Source organism: Babylonia areolata, chromosome 10 (genome assembly GCF_041734735.1).
Source record: "Babylonia areolata isolate BAREFJ2019XMU chromosome 10, ASM4173473v1, whole genome shotgun sequence".
In the NCBI taxonomy this organism is placed as follows: Eukaryota; Metazoa; Mollusca; class Gastropoda; order Neogastropoda; family Buccinidae; genus Babylonia; species Babylonia areolata.
Window position 1 is genome coordinate 17,046,602 of NC_134885.1, and position 20,143 is coordinate 17,066,744.

The 20,143-nt window shown below is 42.5% G+C and overlaps 1 protein-coding gene across 2 annotated transcripts in view; it reads left to right on the forward strand.

The window, feature by feature from the left end:
* LOC143286473 (uncharacterized) overlaps nt 1-19,118 on the forward strand; it is a 74,778-nt gene extending 55,660 nt beyond the window's left edge. For both annotated transcript variants that reach the window (XM_076594046.1, XM_076594047.1), the window contains exons 3-4: nt 492-780; nt 16,225-19,118. In XM_076594046.1, the coding sequence (XP_076450161.1) occupies nt 492-780; nt 16,225-16,389 (454 nt within the window). In that variant the 3' untranslated portion in view covers nt 16,390-19,118. The remainder of the gene's footprint in view (nt 1-491; nt 781-16,224) is intronic.
* Nucleotides 19,119-20,143: the final 1,025 nt, after the last annotated feature.

A 20,143-nucleotide genomic window follows, 5' to 3' on the forward strand; every position in this document is an offset into this window, starting at 1 on the left:
GGCGTCCGCTTTCATATGCTTCTGCCTGCACGGGAACCTGTTATCTTCTACTACTCCTAATCCCTCATTCCATTCCTACACCCTTACCCACTCCACTCCACTCCAACCCTACCCTTACCCCGACACCATCACATTGATAGCAGTAAACGCGCTGTATTCTAGTGACAGATTCAACTGGAATGCCACATTCTTCAGAATTCCAGCATAGTTGGTGGTAAAGTGCTTTGGGTGTTGTCCTTCCAAGTAGCCCTTGTGGCGCAAAGCTGTTTGGTAATTAAGATGTATTTTCCATTCTGAAACTTTTTCATACTCTTCCATTTGAACCTACCCAAAAAGGGGGAATACGGCAAGTTCTGCTCAGATTAGACAGTAGATTTTAGCCTTTGAGATTCATTCGAAAAGGAACATTGATGAAAAGAAAAAACGAGCCAAAAAAAATACCGATCCTACCAACCAACACATTTCAAGGCGCTTGATACGACGTGTTTCAGACTGCAGGTGAGCTTACCGCCTGAATGGCCCTCGGATTGCGCCACTCTGACCAATTATCGCTACGACACACTGGACGGCTATACCAATCAATCAGAGCCATCTTTGCTGCTGGACCGTCATGGCCGACCGCTGCAGCCTGGTGGCAACGGCAGCATCCCACTCCTGCAGCAGCAGAGAGTGGGGCAGTATGTGGAGGCCCAGAATGCCGTGCTGGCCAGCGAGCTCTATCAGTCTGCACTGGCCACCGCCCCGCGTGAAGCGGACCCCAATGCGGAGGGCGGCACCACGGTAGGGACACACCCTGACCACGGGGTCGGTTGCCTGGGTATTGGTCTGAAGCACTAATGCAAGAAGCGCGCACGCACACACACGCATGCACGCACGCAATATTTCAAAGAGAATAACTATTCTGCAGATGATTTTTGGAAAGTCATTTCTGACAAGGTTCTCATGGTCGAACTTTCACAGGCATTAGTTCGTAGCCCAATTTCTACATTCCTTTAATGTACTTCAGAATTGTGTTAATGGTGTCTGATTATTGTTATCATTATTGAATTGTTACTGTTAAATGTAATTGCATGTTAGTTATGCATTTTCTGGTAGTTTTCTACCTTTTCAGTTTTCCTCTTTCCTCTCTCCTCCCCCCCGCCCACCCTCCCACCATCATTCCCTCTTCCTTTTTTAATTAAATAAAATATGTCGTCTATTATGACTGATAGTAGGTAGCGGCAGCCATTGCTGCCGATGCCGGGAAACCTGTAATCGCCTTAAAAAATGACTAATTTTGATGTGTATTTTCTCTCATGTGAATGCATTATGTGAAAAAACATCCGAGTGAAATAAAGATTTATCATCCATCTTTTAGTTTTCATAGTATTTGTTTTATTTGTTGCATGACACAGTTCGCGGATGGTTGAAAAAGGAACCTACCGTCACGCGAAACAGCGTTGCATGTTCAGTGGACGCCGTTCATTTTTTAGAGTGCGCGCTCGTTATGTTACAACCACTGGGTCGAAAAATCCCTGCCGTTGTTTCCCAGTCATTGCTCGCGAAGTGAAAACTTGCAGAGGTCATAGGAGAAAGATCAAGGAATAGCTTCGTAATTTTTTTTTATGCCTTCTACAAAGAAAGGTTGGAAAAATCCGAGCGTAAAGTTACTGGAAAATTTCGACTATTTTCAAACGCCTCGCACAGTTCGAAAATGAAATCGGACTCTAGGGGTTACTGTGTGAGCGCTAAACAGCATTTTCTGCTGAATCTAATGGTATCCGAAACGAACGGTTTAAATCCATGAGAAAATTGCTCAGGCCAAACAAACGAAGGCACCGCTTCGTCAGTTCTGTCGTCTGCTGCGAACATTCGTCATGTCGAATGAACGTGATAGCGGCGCTTCACCACCGACAGAAATGGATTTGTTTCTCCAGAAAATTGAACATTTCATCGGTAAGTTTTAGATTAATTTTGTAAATGTTAAAGGGGTAGTAGTGGTGGGGGTAGGTGTTGAGTAGGGGTAGGTGTAGAAGGTGAAGAGGTAGAGTAGGATAACAGGCAGAGGATAGGTGCACGATCCACTCTCTCCTCGTACCACAGCAGGGTCTTTTAGAAAGATGAATTGAGGTGTTTATTTTTCTAACTTAACAGCACACCTGGAACACACATAATATTAAAACCCAGGTTAAATCAGTACCAAAACATATGCTAGACATAATTACACTGATGTAACAGAAACATCATTATGTTGTCTGGACAAGTAAACAATTCCACAGATAACCTTTCTCCATCCTGACACTCAATGTCTAGCCGTACACTCTCTTCTCAAAGAGATCTATGTAAAGATGTAAAACAAGCTTCATTTAGCTTACTATCAACAATCAGTGGCACATAGGTTAATGTGCACCAATATATGACTAACAAATACTAACTCCCAGTGTTTAACTCCTGTTAAATCACCATACAGTAATAGCTGTCGCACCAAGTATGTGGCAGACAATTACAAACTCCCAGTGTTTAACTCCAGTTAAATCACCATACAGTATTAGCTGTTTCCATTAAGACTGAACAAATCTGTACTTTCTCTCTGCAAAGTACCTCATTGGTAAAATTTTTACATGGGAATCATATAGTTACCAAGTAATTTGGTAAATATATATATATATATATATATATATATATATATATATGTGTGCACCAACATAGGACTGCCTCTCAGTGGTCTCAAATCTTATTGAACACATACAGCTATGTGTTACCCCACTGGCATATAACACATGACTACAGCACATGGTAATCACAACTACCAAGTCACACATGTTCCCCATGTTGCATTATCACTCATGTGCACACACACATGGAAACACATGAGCATACAGTTAGCCTGTAGATTTGTTCACCTTGAATATAACCATCACCACCTAACATACAAAATAGGTATGTCAAACCTCAAAATAATTCCAACTGTTACAACCAAAACATTCTACACAGATGCAACCCACACGTAATCTCTGTGTTTCTTTGTGACTGAATGCTTACATTGTTCCCACAGTATGTCAGCAATTGACACACCACTGACATGTTACTGAATATTATCATTTATGTAAGCCAAGATGCACAACATGTAAACCCAAACATGATGTCCAAGCATCATACCATAATATCAACCTGTAGGAAACAGGAAAGGGGGCGGGGGGGGGGGGGGGGGGGGGGGGGGTACCCAAATACCCTAAACCAGTACTCCATTTAGTCATGTATTGGCTACATTGTGTATTTTAACCACTTTTCCCTCAGTCACTAGCCTCAAATACAATTAAGCCATACACATGCTGGCTATGCTCTCTCACAAGTCATGGTATCTGCATCAACACATTCCAGTTACATTAACTGTAAAATACCACATCAGCTAAAAAGGATCTCTCAACACTCTTGTGACACAACATCACAATTCTCCAAACTCCAAACTGTTTCCACAAACCAGAAAGTAAATTGCCAACAAACCAAATTACCAGTACAAGCATTACTCACAGCCCCCAACATTTCAGGGTTCACTTTATGTTCATGTAGCAGAACACAATCCCACTGAGCCAGTGTGTTAGTCACAGAATCCAAGTATACCATAAATCAAGCATTCAACTAAGTCCGAAAAATAGATGCTAGTTTGACACTCACAGCCCCCATGGTACTGTCTTGACCGTCCAGCTCTCCTGGCCTGCTTCAAGGAAGGAAAAGAAAGAAACCCCACTTGCCTATTCATTTTATTCTCTTCACAAGCTGGCGTTGTATGCAAACTATCTTCCGACCCAGAACGTTTCCAACTGGCTGAAGTTAACAGACCAATCTGGGACCAACAGTGCTGGATTTGCACATCAGCACTTTTCTCACAGAACCCAGCATTGTCAAGGAGAAGGGGAGGGGGGGGGGGGGTGAAAAGAGGAAAGGAAGGAGGAGGAAAGATCGCCCAGCCCTGATTCTGCTCTAAACAGCTCATGATAAACACACCACACCGTGTGGTGATCATTGAGGCAGATGCCATCCTGCCAGAGATCGACATGGGGGGTAAGGAGGGGGGTTGGGTTGGGGGGTGCGGGGGGGGCGGGGGGGGGGGGAAGGGGTTGAGGGTGATGGGAGTAGAAGAGAAAAGGGCAGGGGAGTGTATAGGAAGAGAATGGTCGCAGGCCGCTTCAATGGTTCACGACTCAGAGAGCGAATGCCCACAAGTTGTCTTTCTGACAGATGCGTTGTCTGTCCTGGAAGCCCTTGCAGGAGATAAACTTCCTCGTCTCAAGGAGAAACTACAAGAAGTTGCCCAGCAACGACGAGTAGTCCTGCAATGGGTTCCAGCCCACTGCGGAATTCCAGGCAACGAAAGTGCGGACCAGCTCGCCAAACTCGGAGCGAAAGAAAGACAACCAAACAACAGTGTTAGCTTCGCTGAAAAGAAGACCCTTGTGAAGGCAGCACTGCGACCACAAGCCACAAGGGATGCATATTACGAGCTTGAACGCTGGCAGCAGGTAGCAATTATGCGCTTACGCACAGGACACTGCTGCCTCAACGCGCACAAGTTCAAGAAACTGAAGCTGGCACCATCACCGACCTGTCCCTGTGGTCTTGAAGACCAAACACCAGAACATGTTCTGCAGACTTGTCCCCTCCACCTGGGACTGAGAGACACCGTGTGGCCAGAAGCGACCCCACTACGCACCAAGCTCTACGGCTGCAGACAAGACCTGGAAGCCACGATGACATTTGTCTCGCAGGCCAGCCTGACTCTGTGACAAGTGCGACCGAAAAGAAGAAGAAGAAGAAGAAGCTCCCTGCGTGCGGTTCCCTGCAGATGGCTGTAGATGAAGTATGCAGCCATCTCGTCTCCTATGGGGTATGCGGCCAGGACCCTCTCCGCCTCAGTGACGAAGTCCTCAGCCGACGTCTCGCCTTGCTCACCAGTGAACACTGGCAGTGTGGGTGCCGCACACCACTGCATGGGGGACTGCTGTGCTGTGGTAGTAGGCATGGTCATCCTCGGGCTGTGCTGGGCTGCATTGGGCTGTGTTGGGCTGTGTGCTGCTAAAGCTAAGAGACACCTCACCTGCTGATCCTGTCGGCAACGCCAAGTTGTTAAAAGGGGGGGTAGTGGTGGGGGTAGGGGTTGAGTAGGGTAGGTGTAGAAGTAGAGTAGGATAACAGGCAGAGGATAGGTGCACAATCCACTCACTCCTCGTACCACAGCAGGGTCTTTCAGAAAGATGAATTGAGGTGTTTATTTCTCTAACTTAACAGCACACAGCCCCCATGGTACTGTCTTGACCGTCCGGCTCTCCTGGCCTGCTTCAAGGAAGGAAAAGAAAGAAACCCCACTTGCCTATTCATGTTATCCTCTTCACAAGCTGGCGCCGAATGCAAACTATCTTCCAACCCAGAACGTTTCCAATTGGCTGAAGTTAACAGACCAATCTGGGACCAACAGTGCTGGATTTGCACATCAGCACTTTTCTCACAGAACCCAGCATTGTCAAGGAGAAGGGGAGGGGGGGTGAAAAGAGGAAAGGAAGGAGGAGGAAAGATCGCCCAGCCCTGATTCTGCTCCAAACAGCTCATGATAAACACACCACACCATGTGGTGACCATTGAGGTAGATGCCATCCTGCCAGAGATTGACATGGGGGGTAAGGAGGGTGGTTGGGGTTGGGGGGGGGGGGGGACGGGGTTGAGGGTGATGGGAGTGGAAGGGAAAAGGGCAGGGGAGTGTATAGGAAGAGAATGGTCAGAGGAGATACCATCTTTACTTAGTATTTCTTGATAACTTGCTCCCTCTGCACTTGGCCAAGGGAAGGGGGGAAAGGGAGAGAGGGTATGGGGAGGGGTGTTGGTGGGGATAGATGCCATGGAAGGGGGGTGGGGGGAGAAGAGTAGGGAGGTAGGAAGGAGGGGTCCATCAGTGAGCAGTGTGTCTGAGAAAATCCCACGCTTCCACCATAGGTGCCTGACACGCTATAACATAAACGATTGTCTTTAGTACTTTCTTGCACAAGGTTGCTTCGAAATTCTTCGAATTAGGCTTCAGATCGATGATAGTAACTGATAACCTTGAACCGTTTACATGTGTGTGATCGTTGCATGGCATGGTGTGTCATTTATTGCATGATCTTATTTTTTTCTGTGTACAAAATGCAAGAAATATTGATACAGAATGAAAGATAGACATATCACGACGGAGTTTGAAAAGTAACATTATGATTGCTTGATTGATTATTGTTATATTAAGCAAAATATTCTGTCGGTGTAAGACCGGAAGTGCCCAGTACAGTACACTTGTCGTCTGCTACCGAGTGTTCGGTCTTTACACGATTATGAAAATCCTGTTGTTTCTTTTCTTTTTTACAGTTAAAAGTGTGGCCCTTCAACAAAACAAAAAACATGCCTGGTTTCATTTACATCGATCTAAGTTATAAAAAAATGTAGAAAAAAAGAAAAGAAAGAAAAGAAAAAAAAAGAAGAAAAAATTAACTCTCTTCATTTATATATTTTGTAGTTTTGCTATGCTGTGTTCAGGGTTGACAGTTTTTGTGCTGCTGGTGCAGATTTGTAAATTTGCTCAGATGCAGTGCAGAATATTATAATAAAGATTTAACATACAATATGACAATCAGTAAGAAAGTTATTTTCATTTCTCTCTCTCTCTCTCTCGCTCTCTTTCTCTATATATATGTATATGTGTGTCTGTGTGTGTGTGACATTACATATGAGATATAGATATACAATATATATACACACATACATGGTATATGATTACATATATAATCATGTATGTGTTTATACTTTTTATTTTTTATTTTATTTTTTTTTTAAACATTCCAGAAGATGAACAGTACATGCAGATGGTGAAGTCTCTGTCAGCAACTGGAAGAGGGAGGCCCCCAAAACTTATGCCTCAGTTGTCAAATCACAAGTTGTTGCTTCAGCTGGACTTACTGCATAAAAGGTAAATCAAATGCTGCCTTTATAGTTAACTGCAATTAATTTTTTGCTACTGATGTGCAGTGACATGTTAGCTATTTACAAAGTTTTAGAGAATAAAGAGACATTTTCTTATGCATTTTCGGATTGTTATTTTAGTGTTTTGTTTCCCCACTCCAAACTCACCTGATTTAACACAAGCCTAATTCAGAAAGCTTAAAAGAGTTGCTTTCTGTATTTGTTCATTTCTTTTTTGTTTGGTTATTACTTATTGTATCTTATGCACTGGTATGTGTATTTAACATGTTTCAGGACCGGCTGCTCATGGCAAGAAGTTGAAGATCTGTTCCACAAAATGACAGAAGGGGATCCTCTTCAAGGTTTTTCTCTGACAACAGAGATCAGCGCTGTGATGAAGGCTGGTGCCAAGATTGCAGATGCTAATCTTCAGGCATTCCTTGAGATCAACTTTGCTTCATGCATTGCAGGTAATTAACAGTATTTGAAATGGATTTGGGCTCAAGACTAGCATGATTTATTAATTTAATTCTTGTTTCTCTACTGCGTTATGCAGTTGATATTTGACATGGGTATATAATCAGAATGCTAGAGATTGTAGTAAAGAATGGTGTGGAGGTGGGCTTGTATAAAAACTCTCTCTCCCTCTCTCTCTCTCTCTCTCTCTCTCTCTCTCTCTATTGCACTCATCTGTGTATGTACACACTTGTGTACGTAGTTACACACAGTAAATACACGGCAAGTGGTACACATCATTGCACATTTTACTACCTAAAAAAAAAAAAAAAAATGTTTACAAAGAGTGATGTGTTTTTTTGTGTGTTTGTGTGTTTTTTTCTTAGAAAGGAACATCGGCCCATCTCTCTTAAAGCATGGGATTTGTCGACAGCACCTGCTGCACCCAGAACTACTGCAGTCTCTTCAAGCACCAGCTGACTTAACAAATGAGATGGTTGTTGACCTGCAACTGTTCAGCAACAAAGAGACTGCAGTCAACAAGCGTGCCATTTTGCAGTTCCTAGGAGCTGACCTTTCCAACACCTCAAAACAATTACTCAAGAAAAGACTGAGGAACATTATGAATGAGTACTTCAGGCTGAAAAAAAAAAATGTTAATCGGGAGTGCATCCAAAGAACACTGGCTGTCTTCCTATCACAGTCACCTGTTTTAAGCAGTGCAGAACCCCAGACTTCTGCTCCGTTTCTTCATCAGCCTTATATTTTGACACCAGAACAGCAAGTCCTTGCCTCAGCTGAAAAGACCATGGCATCACTGAGGAGAGAGCTTGAGGACAAGAAAGGTGAACTTTTGGCAGCGAAAGAAGAAAAAGAAGTTTTGCTGGCAAGTATTCATGATATGTCTGTCACCACTGAGCAGCTTCAGCTTCAGGTTCAACAGCTTAAGCAGTCTTCAGAAGAATTACAAGCTGAATTAAAAGAATCACAAGGCATGCTGAATGCAGAAAAGGCTACTCTCCAGAAAATCCGCTCAAGTACATACTAAAGAAGACTGAAACGAAGAGAGAGGAACCTGAACAAGAAGGCTGCTATCACCATGGCCCATGAAACTGGAGGCTGTGAAAAAGCCATAAGAAAACTACGACGGCAAAAGAAAATCCTCCAGACGCAGGCATCGAATGCGAAGAAAGAACTGGACAGGCATCGAAGATCATCTGCAGATAAAATCAACCAGCTTCAGCAAGCCATTGCTGATTTAGTAGCAAAAAACCCTGCTGCTGCTGACGACACACCAGTGGTCAGGCTTAAAGATAAACTGGGAGAATTTAAGCCTGAGGCAAAAATTTGCACCATGTCTCTGGTAGGGGAACAGGAGACTCCAGCACACCGATGTGGCTCAGTTATCCAAACAGTTGTACGTCAGATCTGCGGGGCCAGCATTCCAGACCAGGACCTACCATCTCAATGTTCAGCTTTGCTGACCAAGCACATGTCATCAGCAAAGCTCACGTGGCAGAGACTCTGATACAGGCAGACCACTGGGATTTGCACATAGATGGAACAAGCCGAGGTGGGAAAAAGTATGTCTGCCAGCAAGCTACAACATCAGTAGAGACTCTCTCCCTAGGATTCATCCCAGTAGCAGTAGAGAATACAACCACTCGACTAGAAATCAGCATACAAATGCTTGAAGAAGTTGACCTGTATCCAGCTCAAGAAGCTCAACAGAACTTTGTTAACATGTTGCTTGGTTTGACTGGCGTTATGACTGACAGAGCAGCCGTTATGAAGTCCTTTGGTGCTGCCTTGGAAGACCAGCACCGGGTTTTACTGGACACAGGTTGGTTTGTTGATTTATTCTTATAATATATATTCACATTAAGTGATACGATGCAATGCAAACAAAAAGGAAACGCCTACACCCACACTCTCTCACACCCAAAATCAAAACTGGAATAAAGCCTTAATTTCTTACATTAAGGGTGACCATATGATTACTTGAAGAAGGCAAGGGAGAATTGGATTGAAGGAAAATGCCAGGACATAGAGGAAAACCTGACAAGAAACAACAGCAAGAAAGCCTACCAAGTTGTGAAAGAACTTACCAACACAAGGCAAGGTAGAACTATGTCCAACATCCAGACCAAGGATGGAAAATGTCTAACAGAAGAACAAGACATCCTAAAGCGATGGACAGAATACTGCTCAGAGCTATACAACATACAGACCACAGGTGATCCAGCAATACTGAATGTTCCACCAGCCACTGATAACAGTAATCACCCCATACTCCGTGAAGAAATAGAGGCAGCAATAGCATCGCTGAAAAAAGGGAAATCGGCAGGAGTGGACAACATCCCATCAGAACTGGTCCAAGCCGGGGGTGAAGTTATGATAGATGTGCTACTGAAAATCTGCAACAAGATCTGGCAAACAGGGGAATGGCCCACACCGTGGACACAATCACTGATCATCACCCTCCCCAAAAAGGGCAATCTCCAGCAGTGTCAAAACTACCGCACCATCAGCCTGATTAGTCATCCCAGCAAAGTCATGTTGAAGATCCTGCTTAACAGACTGAAACCACAAGCAGAAAACATCATTGCTGAAGAACAGGCAGGTTTCAGACCAGGAAGGAGCACAACTGAACAAATCTTCAACTTGAGGTTGCTATGTGAGAGGTACCATCAACACCAACAAGACCTCTACCACGTCTTCATTGATTTTAAGAAGGCATTTGACAGGGTCTGGCATGCAGCTTTGTGGGCTACCATGAATCTGTACAACATCAACGCCAGCCTGATCAGACTGACACAGCACCTCTATGACAAAGCCACCAGCGCCGTCTACCTGAACAATAGCATCGGGGACTGGTTCAGAACCACAGTCGGAGTGAGACAAGGCTGTCTACTCTCCCCAACACTCTTCAACATCTTCTTAGAAAGAATAATGACTGACGCACTGGAAGAGCATGTAGGAACAGTCAGCATAGGCGGCAGAACAATCACAAACCTACGTTTTGCCGACGACATTGATGGACTGGCTGGAAAAGAAGAAGAACTGGCAAGCCTGGTCAAACATCTAGACAAAGCCTCCACATCGTATGGAATGCAAATCAGTGCGGAGAAAACCAAACTGATGACTAACAACACCAACGGCATCAGCATTGACATCAAAGTCAACGACGAAAAGCTTAAAACAGTCCACAGCTTCAAATATCTGGGAGCAATCGTGTCAGATGAAGGATCTAAACCAGAAGTACTCTCGAGAATTGCCCAAACAACAATGGCACTGAACAAGCTGAACACCATCTGGAACAACAAAAACATTGCTCTCAGCTCAAAAATCAGACTGATGCGTTCCCTGGTTATATCAATATTGCTCTACGCCTGCGAGACTTGGACCCTGACTGCGGACATCGAGAGAAGAATCCAAGCTGTCGAGATGAGATGCTTTCGTAGACTACTTGGCATCTCCTACAGAGACCACATCACTAACACGGAAGTGAAGAACAGAATCAAGCAAAGTATTGGACCCTACGAAGACCTTCTGTCCATAGTGAAAAAACGCAAACTTAGGTGGTATGGACACATCTCCCGATCATCTGGTCTTGCCAAAACGTTCCTGCAAGGCACCGTACAAGGAGGCAGAAGGAGAGGACGGCAGAAGAAGAGATGGGAAGACAACATCCGGGGGTGGACAGGCTTGACGCTCGGTGACGCCCTGAGGAAATCAGAAAACCGTGAAGAGTGGAGAGGGGTGGTGGCCAGGTCAGCAGCGGTGCCCCAACGGTCTGAACCCAGACTACGGGAGAGGTGAAGGTGAATATGATTACTAATTGTGTTTAATCATAATAAAGAAGTGTTTCAGTAAATAATCTGTTCATTACAACATTAGAAATGAAAAATCATAATAATTTCTGGACACAGATGAGGGCTTGGAGTTCCTGCACTGTAATGCTCACTTCTTGCTCGGACTGAGCACAGAATGCAGAAAGATCCTTGCAGAAGAAGAAAAGAACCTTGGAGAGCAGCTTGGGAGAGATGCACTGCCTCTGTTCAGCGGATACCGCCATGCTGAATGCTCTGCTTTCAGGTAACCCATTCACTCTATCATGTATCCATAAATGATGAGTGTTGTCTTATGAATATGCTACATTGAAACTACAAAATTAACCAGTGTCAATATACATATATTTTGAAAATTTGTTCTAGTACAGGGATACGTTACAAATGTTTGTTATTCTGACTCAACACTGAACTCATTTTATCATATTTATTTACCTCTTGTTTTTTAAAGTTTACTGGTTGTTGTTTTTTTCAAATATTGCTCTGTCCTGTCAGGTATATCCGCATGGCATGTGATATCATGGGCCCCCGGGGAGATGACAAGAATGGATGCAGAGACACATGGCTAGCATACTGCTTGATGACTGGGAAAGTATCTGCCATCACAAGCTTTCGGGAGAACCGGTTCAACAACCTCTTTCAAGTAAGTTATCTTAGAAACATTCTAGGAAAAACTTCTTTATCTTAATGTAAAAAATTAATAATAATCTACATTGTATTTTCACAATTGTTAAAAGTGATGGCAATGGAATAAATCAAAGTGAAAAAAAAAGTAAACCTGTTTTTTTTTCAGGCTGCTGCCAGTCTTCACTTCCACAAAGAAGACATCTATGACTGCCTTCAGAATGACATTGGCCCCAAAAACTGAAAAATCCAGAGTCTTCTTGGAGACAGCCAGTGTCACATAATTGACTGCCACCTGATTGCTCTTGGCATTCTTTTCCTCAGAATCACTGGTAAGTTAAAATTCTCCTCTAAAAAATGTGACAGGACTATGTGTAAAATATCTTATAATAGAATTACAGTGAATTTATAGTCCATTTATGTATACATTCAAATCATATCAACAATCAGTGGATCATATTAATCACAGATATATCTCAGATATACATGAGACATGTATCAGAACAATGATAGACAATAGACACATGAATGGGGTCAAGGAAAATTTGTATTGCAACAATTGCATGATTTGCATAAATGGAATACTATCTGACCTTTTCTGTCTCTCGCTTGTTAGACACACACACACACACACACACAAACCTATACATATAGAGAGAGAGAGACAGAGAGAGACAGAGACAGTTTTTTGTTTTTTTAATTTCAATTTTTTTTTTTTGGTGCAGGTCCATACTGGGGTGTGTTGGGATGCCAGATCCACAACCTGGATTTCTACCTTTATGTGGGTAGGATGTACCAGCTGCTTCAACAGTGGAGTGAGGATGCATCCACAGCTCTCAACCGTGACTTTGAGCCCTTGTTTCCAGAGGCAGGATTTGAGCCAGATGACCAGATTTTTACATCCCTTGTCCAAGTTGAGGAGGAGAAGACTGCAGAAATCAAAAGCCTGCTGCAGAAGCTTTGCACAAGCATGGTCACTGTTGTGGAGAGACAACTTGCAGACTTTCTGCCAGGTGGGAAATATCACAGCATGCAAAATGAAGCTCTCCACCAGAAACTGCAGCACTCCCAAATCACCAACCTAGTCAGTGAACAGTGCTTCGCTGACCTCGACTTCTCCCTCTTTAAACGTAGAAATGCCTCCCTGCACCACCATGCTACTGTGAACATGTTGAAAAGAAATAAATCTGTATCAGCATGGTTGTTAGAAAAAGACCACAAAGAAAAGCAGGATCTCCTGAAGCTTGCCACCAGAACAGCATCTTCTCTTCAAGAGAAACATATCCTCATGGAGAAGCAGACTCTGAAGAAAAGAAAGGAGATCATCATGCAAGAGCAACAATGGCGGGAGGAAGATGAAGAAGGACGGTCACAAAAAATACTGGAGGTGACCAGGGAACTTCAAGAACACAATGGGCCATGTGTCACGGAGCAAGACAACCTCATCAACACCTTTAGAACCAAAGCCAGCCTGAAGAAGGCTTTGAGAGCAGAACTTTTGTGGCATAAGCTTGTGCAGAATAAAAAAAAAATCATCTCTGTTGAAGGTGACAGGATCCCCTCTCACCCTTGTCAACAGGCTGCTGACTTTCTTGGGTCATCCAACTGTGACACATTTGCCACCCCTCAAACGGGCCAGACAAGATCAAGATGTCTTTCCATCATCAGAATCTTCTTCAGAAGATGAGCCAGGCTCTGGCTCAGATTCTGAAGAATTTGACTATAACAACTGGTCATACAATTTTGAAGTAGAAAAGGAGGGTGAGCTCGTAGCTGTTTACTACAAGGACAACTTTTTTATTGGCGAGGTCACCACCGTGTACAGCCCCACTTCTGCTGAAGTGAGCTTCCTAGAAAGGACAAAACTGGGTGGCAAGGTGGTACACAGATGGCCCCAGAGACCTGACCGATTTCAGATTGATTCTTCAGTCATTTTTGCCAACAGTCTGATTCTTGCTCCCTCCTCCTCTTCTGGAAGAACTTTTGTTGTGGAACATCCCGCCAACCTACCCACTCTGTACAATGTGTTCAAGATGCATTTATTCAAAAATCTTTTGTAATCAGAAGACAGCTTTAGTAGTACATGCACACAGCTAGCATGGACATACAAGACACTGTACACAGGCAATATGTACAACACAGCAATGACCACTTCCAAACATTTTTCTCCTTTTGTTAAACCTGTCTTGGTGGCAGTGATCAACACTAATGAGAGGAGGTGCAGCACTTGTCACAACTGCCAGATCGTCAGTTAAGCAGGGGTGTTTTTTTTCAGCACCTGATGGTGAGAAGGTTGTGATCAAGTGAAATGTGTCAAGGTTGTGACGGAATGGTTTGACATGTTAATGTGCATGGAATTTATGTTGGACATGACTTGAAGTTGACATATTTTTTCGTATGTTGCATTGAGGAAGTTGGAATTAAGTTTCATGTATCTTGCTTACAGTTGAAAATGTTTAAATGGTGCTGAATAGTAAAATACAATACATATCTGTATTAATTTTTTTCTGAAAAACAGGATTTTTAAGTAATCGCATCAGCGATGTGCACCATCTTTTATGATAAATTCAGGTATCAATCACTTTCTGACAGCTTAATTAAAGTGGTTTTAATGTTGATTTCAATTATTTAGAAAGCTCACATAACACTGAATACACATACAAAATTTCTTGGTCTGACTTCGGATAGTTACTGAAATATTCATTTTTGAGAACTACTACCCATTGATTCAAGCTTTTTTCCATCGGTCAAATTGGCGATTTTGCAAAATTTGAGACCATGGCACTGAAAATTTAGTTAACTGTCCTGCCTGAAAAAAATTCAGTGTACTTTCTGTGATATATTCTGCAAGAAAATGAATAATGAAATGGATCACTTCATTTTTTTCAGAACTGTAGACCTTCGAAATTGCTATTCTGTGCAGATTTACATGTCTGAATTTACTATTTCCCCCAAATTTGACAGGTCTGTTCACAAATTTCTTTGCTGCTGAAGTTTTTGTGCTTTCTTGTGCAATATGCCACTATCATATGGTTTTAGAAAGTACATGAGGTTTTCTTTTAGTATCCTCATGGACAGTGCAGTATGACCGTTGAATTTTGAAATTATTCAGTATTACCAGGACGTACGCATTGTCCCATCTTTAAAATGGTATATCTTTGGAACTAATCAAGATATTCACTTACTTTTAAAAATTTTTTTCTTATATTGTCTAGCTGTTTGCTAAAAATCACATTTCAGTCATTGTATTGAAATTCTAAATTTTCGCTGCCGCCACCTACTGATAGTGAAAAGACGCTAAACTAAAGAAGGAACGAACGCACATACTCACACAAGTTGGCAAAATGACATGCCATGCGAACTGGTTCAGATAAACCCATATACATTACATCACATCTACCTGGCAGATGGCTGACCAGCAGCATAACCCAACGTACTTTGGCCTTGAGTGCATGCATACATATCTGTGTACCTGTCAGAGTGGATTTCTACTGCATAATGTTGCCAAAGGACATCACTTTTGTTGCCATGGGTTCTTTTTCGGTGCGCCAAGTGCGTGCTGCACACGAGACCTCGGTTTATTGTCTCACCTTTGACGCTCAGTTTGATTTTTAGTCAAACCTGAAAGAAGCGGTGAGAGCGGGAATCGAACCCAGACCTTCACGGACACTGTATTGGCAGCTGAGCATCTTAACCAGTCTACCACCTTCAGTCATATTTGTCCATGAATGTTTATCTCTTTAACAAAGTAATTATGATTGTGCTTTTGGTTATTAGATTTTCAACGTTTTGCATGTCACATAATGCACTACAAAGTGGACAGACGTGCTATCCAGTGATTAGTTCATCAATTTGTCATTTCATGTCTTGTCCTGTGTCTTATAAACCATAATCTCACTACAGACTGTACAGTAATGCATTCTCTTTTCTATTCTGTTCTGTTCTACTCTATTCCATTCTGTTCACACACACGCGCGCGCACGCACTCTCTCTCTCACTATCCCACTAACAGACACACACACACACACACACACACACACACACACACACACACACCTTCCCCCATTCCCCTCCACTAGTACCCTCCCCTCCCCAATATGTCACACGCAAGATAATTTGAATTCTCTCATGAAGGCTGTGAAAGCCTTATGAAGTAAGCTTCCAGGTGACAGAGCAGATTGGAGAACGTGATGTGTAGAATGTTGTGTGGATGTTATATAGATTTCTGTTAATTAAATACCACTTTACTTGTCTGTTCTATTTTTGCATTGTTTGTCGTACACATATTGCATCACTGATAGCGTTGACAATGGTAATGTTCTTTTTGTTGCAGACGTATGAAGAATTCATTATGGGAGTGGCAGAAGATGATGTTGGATATCGAAGGAGAGAGAGAACTTGTGCAAAAGGATTCTTTGTGGTGTGTCTCATTATTAGTGCCATTGCCATTATCGTATTTCTTGTTATCGCTGTTCTGAAGAGTGTTCACATCATATAACTACCATGACACTCCAGAAGCCATGAACCAAACTCTGCTGATTTCGAGTGGCATGCTAATGCCTTTCCCAAAGAATGGTGAAACTGGACCCTTTTTGAACACTCGGTTTATGTTTTTCTTTCACATACAAAACTCACTGATCAAAAATTTCAAATGAAAGTAGAATCCTTTATTAACAATCAAGTTGCTGTGTTCTGGCATACAGTAAATGGATGTCTGGTAATGAAAACATCAAGTACATGTGGACAAAGAAACAAGACCAGCTGTCGCTGAAACACGATTACTGCGGAAGACTAGATTCTCCTCTCATCAGTCCAATTCTTGGAAGCTCACCAACACTCGAGCAGAAGACCATTGTTACATGGACTTAAGGGGCAACCTGAAAGGCTGGCAGTCTATTTGAAGCACTTGATTGTTAGCTGGTTATACCCGTTACACACAGTTTTTCTTTCCCTCGCTACATATTTTCAGTTCAATTCAGTGGTCATTTTTATTTTTAAACTACAGTTGTAAAACCAGATGATCAGCATTGAAGTTCGGTTAACATGGTTATGGGTAGGCAATGTTCAGCCACGTTTTGAATCTTGCATGATAATTTGAAAAAGACATTGAAGAAAGAAAGACTTGGCAAAACGCCAACAGTTTTCTGACAAATTGGCTGCTGTTCTGACTAAACAGCCGTTCGTCATACAAAAATTGGCAGACAGCTGAAGACTGATGAAAACAATAAGATACCATAGTGTATACAAACACCATGAAGAGTGTTATAAGAGGACAAGTATGAAGACAGCATAGTGTACACAAACACAATAAAGAGTGTTGTGAGGAGAAGAGCGAGAAGAAATCATGATGTTCACAAACTCCATAAACAGTTTGTAAGAGGAAGAGCGAGAAGAAAGTGTCGCGTACACAAACCATGAACAGTGTGCAAGATGATGAACAAGAGAAAGTGTGCACACAAACCATGAAGTGTAAAAGCAAGAAGAAAGTGTGGTGTACACAAACACAATGAACAGTTTTTATGAGGATCAGCAAGAAGAAAGTGTGCTGTAAACAAACGCCATGGACAGAGCTCGAGGAAGCAGATTTGGATTGAAGACACTGCTGCAATGCTGAAGTACAATTGTGATAGTGTCGTGTATATTGAACATTTATCCTATGAGCAATTGACGTGGGACATCTATCCTACTGTGGCACTGGTGCATCATCCCATAGCAAGTGGGACATGTTCACTGCATTTTCTGGTCTTCCTCGCGGCCACAGAGGAGGCCATAATGGACGTATTCCTATGCTGATAAATGTGTTCATCCTTTCTCTGTTGCCTTTTGTTGATAAATTCTTTGAAAGATGGAATTTTTTCGAACTTGTATTCCTTTCAAAGCATTTTATATGTTGTGTAAATACTGCAACGTTTTGGAGTTGTGAATTAGCTGATGTGATTTTAAAAACCAAACCAAACAAGAACAACAAAAACACTGCATTCAACAGAGCAGAATTCATACATAAAATTGTAAAGCAGCCAGGAAACAAACACAAGCAAAGTAAGAAGTGATTTGATGCTTGGACAACAAAACACAGGCAAATAATTTTCGACAAAAATGGTCTTCAGATAAACACACCAACAGGTAAAAACATAAAAAACAGCAACGAAAATGAAACCTTCACCATCTTTGAAGCACTAATTCAAACACACACACACACACATCACAGTTACCCTTATCACTGTCTACAGCAGCAGCAGCACGTTTCACAGTGGCACTTCCCAGCCACTTGAAAAATGGAAGTATTACACACTAACACGCCGTTCACTGCGCCCCTTTCTTCCCAGTCACATGTGTCTGTCATTTTCTGTTATTTCTCTGTCAGTCTGTCTGTCTGCATTTCTCACTCTGCCTGTCTCTGCCTGTGTATAAGTGGGATGAGGGAGATTGAGAGAAGAGGGGGAATGAAGCGGTGTATGTGTATGTGTCTGTGTATATGTGCGGATGCCAGTGTAAATGTTCGTCATCTTTTAACTTAGTGTGGTTTTAGATGCAAACATGTGTGAACATGCGTTCGTGTGCGCGCACACGCGTGTGTGCGCGCGCGCGTATGTGTCTCAGTTTGTGACGAGAGAGAGGGAGGGGGAAGCAGCCCGGTATGGCAGATGATTCATCATGAGTGCTAGCCCTTGCATCTGACAAGTGAAACAAAAAAAGGAAAGAAAAATGCGTGTATATATCCTCCAGTGCAAGAGACAGAATATCAGCTAGAAGAGGAAATTAGTTCAGCAAAGCGTATTTCAGTGTGAAATGGCAGATTTTTAAGGAAAGAAAAGGAATAGTTCAGTGTCAAATAGTTGGTTAGTAAAAAATAAATAAAAAAATTAAAAAAAGCCTGGAATAGTTAAGTGTGGAATGGCAGGATTGAAAACACATTGAAAACACACACACACACACACACACACACATGCTCCAGGAATAGTTCACTGCCAAATGGCAGGTTTTAAAGAATCTAGAATAGTTAAACGTGAAATGACAAACTTTAAAAAAACACAAAAAAACAGGAATAGTTCAATGTCAAATGGCAGATTGTGAAAAAAAAAAAGCCAGGAACAGAACGGTTAGGAAAATATAGGATATTCCTGCCAAGAGTATAATTATCAGTATGGGATGACAGTTTTCAAAAGACAAACTATTTCAGCCAAGATTAGTTCATAATTTACTCAGCCAAGCTGGTGCAAGCTGTAACAGGTGTAGCAGCCTATTCGTATCCCCGTTGGTTTATACCCCGGGTCAAATCTAGCCAACCCGGAGAACCCTGGGGTCCATTTAGACTAGTTAGGAATGACTCCTGGAGGTCAGCTTTGAGTCAGAACTATAAAAACAAAACAAAACAAAAACAACCCTGCTTGTATTTCATCCCCTCTTAATGGATGTGAGAGTCATTCTAGGCTAGATGAAATAACCCTGGGGGTGATTTTTGTCCAGTTAGAATTGACCCTCTCCCATATTTGGTTGGTATCAACTTCCAGTGACGGGGGAGGAGGCGTTGTAGCGAAATCCAGATCAACCCCCTCACCCCTCTATTTGGCAGCTGAGGCCTACTCAGCTTCTAGTGGGGAAGACTGTAATCATGCTGAGCTAGTTATATTTGACCCCCTCTCTTCATTCGACCCCCCACCCCACCCCCACCTCCCCAAGAATTATATTTTATGTTGGTTTTGTTGATGTTGTTTATTTGTTTGTTGTGTTTTTTGTTTGTTTGTTTTTTGCTTTGACATTTGCTGTTAGGATGTTGTTTTGTTGCTTTTCATATCCCATCCCCATTTTGTTTTCATCCAGGCTAGTCCAGATCAACCTCAAGATCCTTATTGACTTCGCTGGAATGACCCACTGGGGTAAATTTGACCAAGCCAGTCCTGACCTCACCTCCCCCATTTGAGATCCAGCCCTCAGTGGGGAAGAGGATTGTTCATTCGTTTTTCAGCGAAGTACCTGAAGCCTGAACTGAAATCTGCTCCAAAAATATATGTGGTGGGAAGGGGCAAGAGTGGTGGCGAGAGTCCAGACTGCGAAAGTTAACGGCCCTTAGAAATACCCCTTTCCTATTTATCTGCCACTTTTAGTCTGGGGAAACAAGCGTGTGCATGAAAAATATTTGTCTCCAAAGTTGTTTTTTGTTCAAATGAAGCAGATGGAATTTGTTAGCTATAATCTGCACATTCAAATGCTAATTATTATTTGAAATGTACTTGCGTTTTCTTATTAAGTTA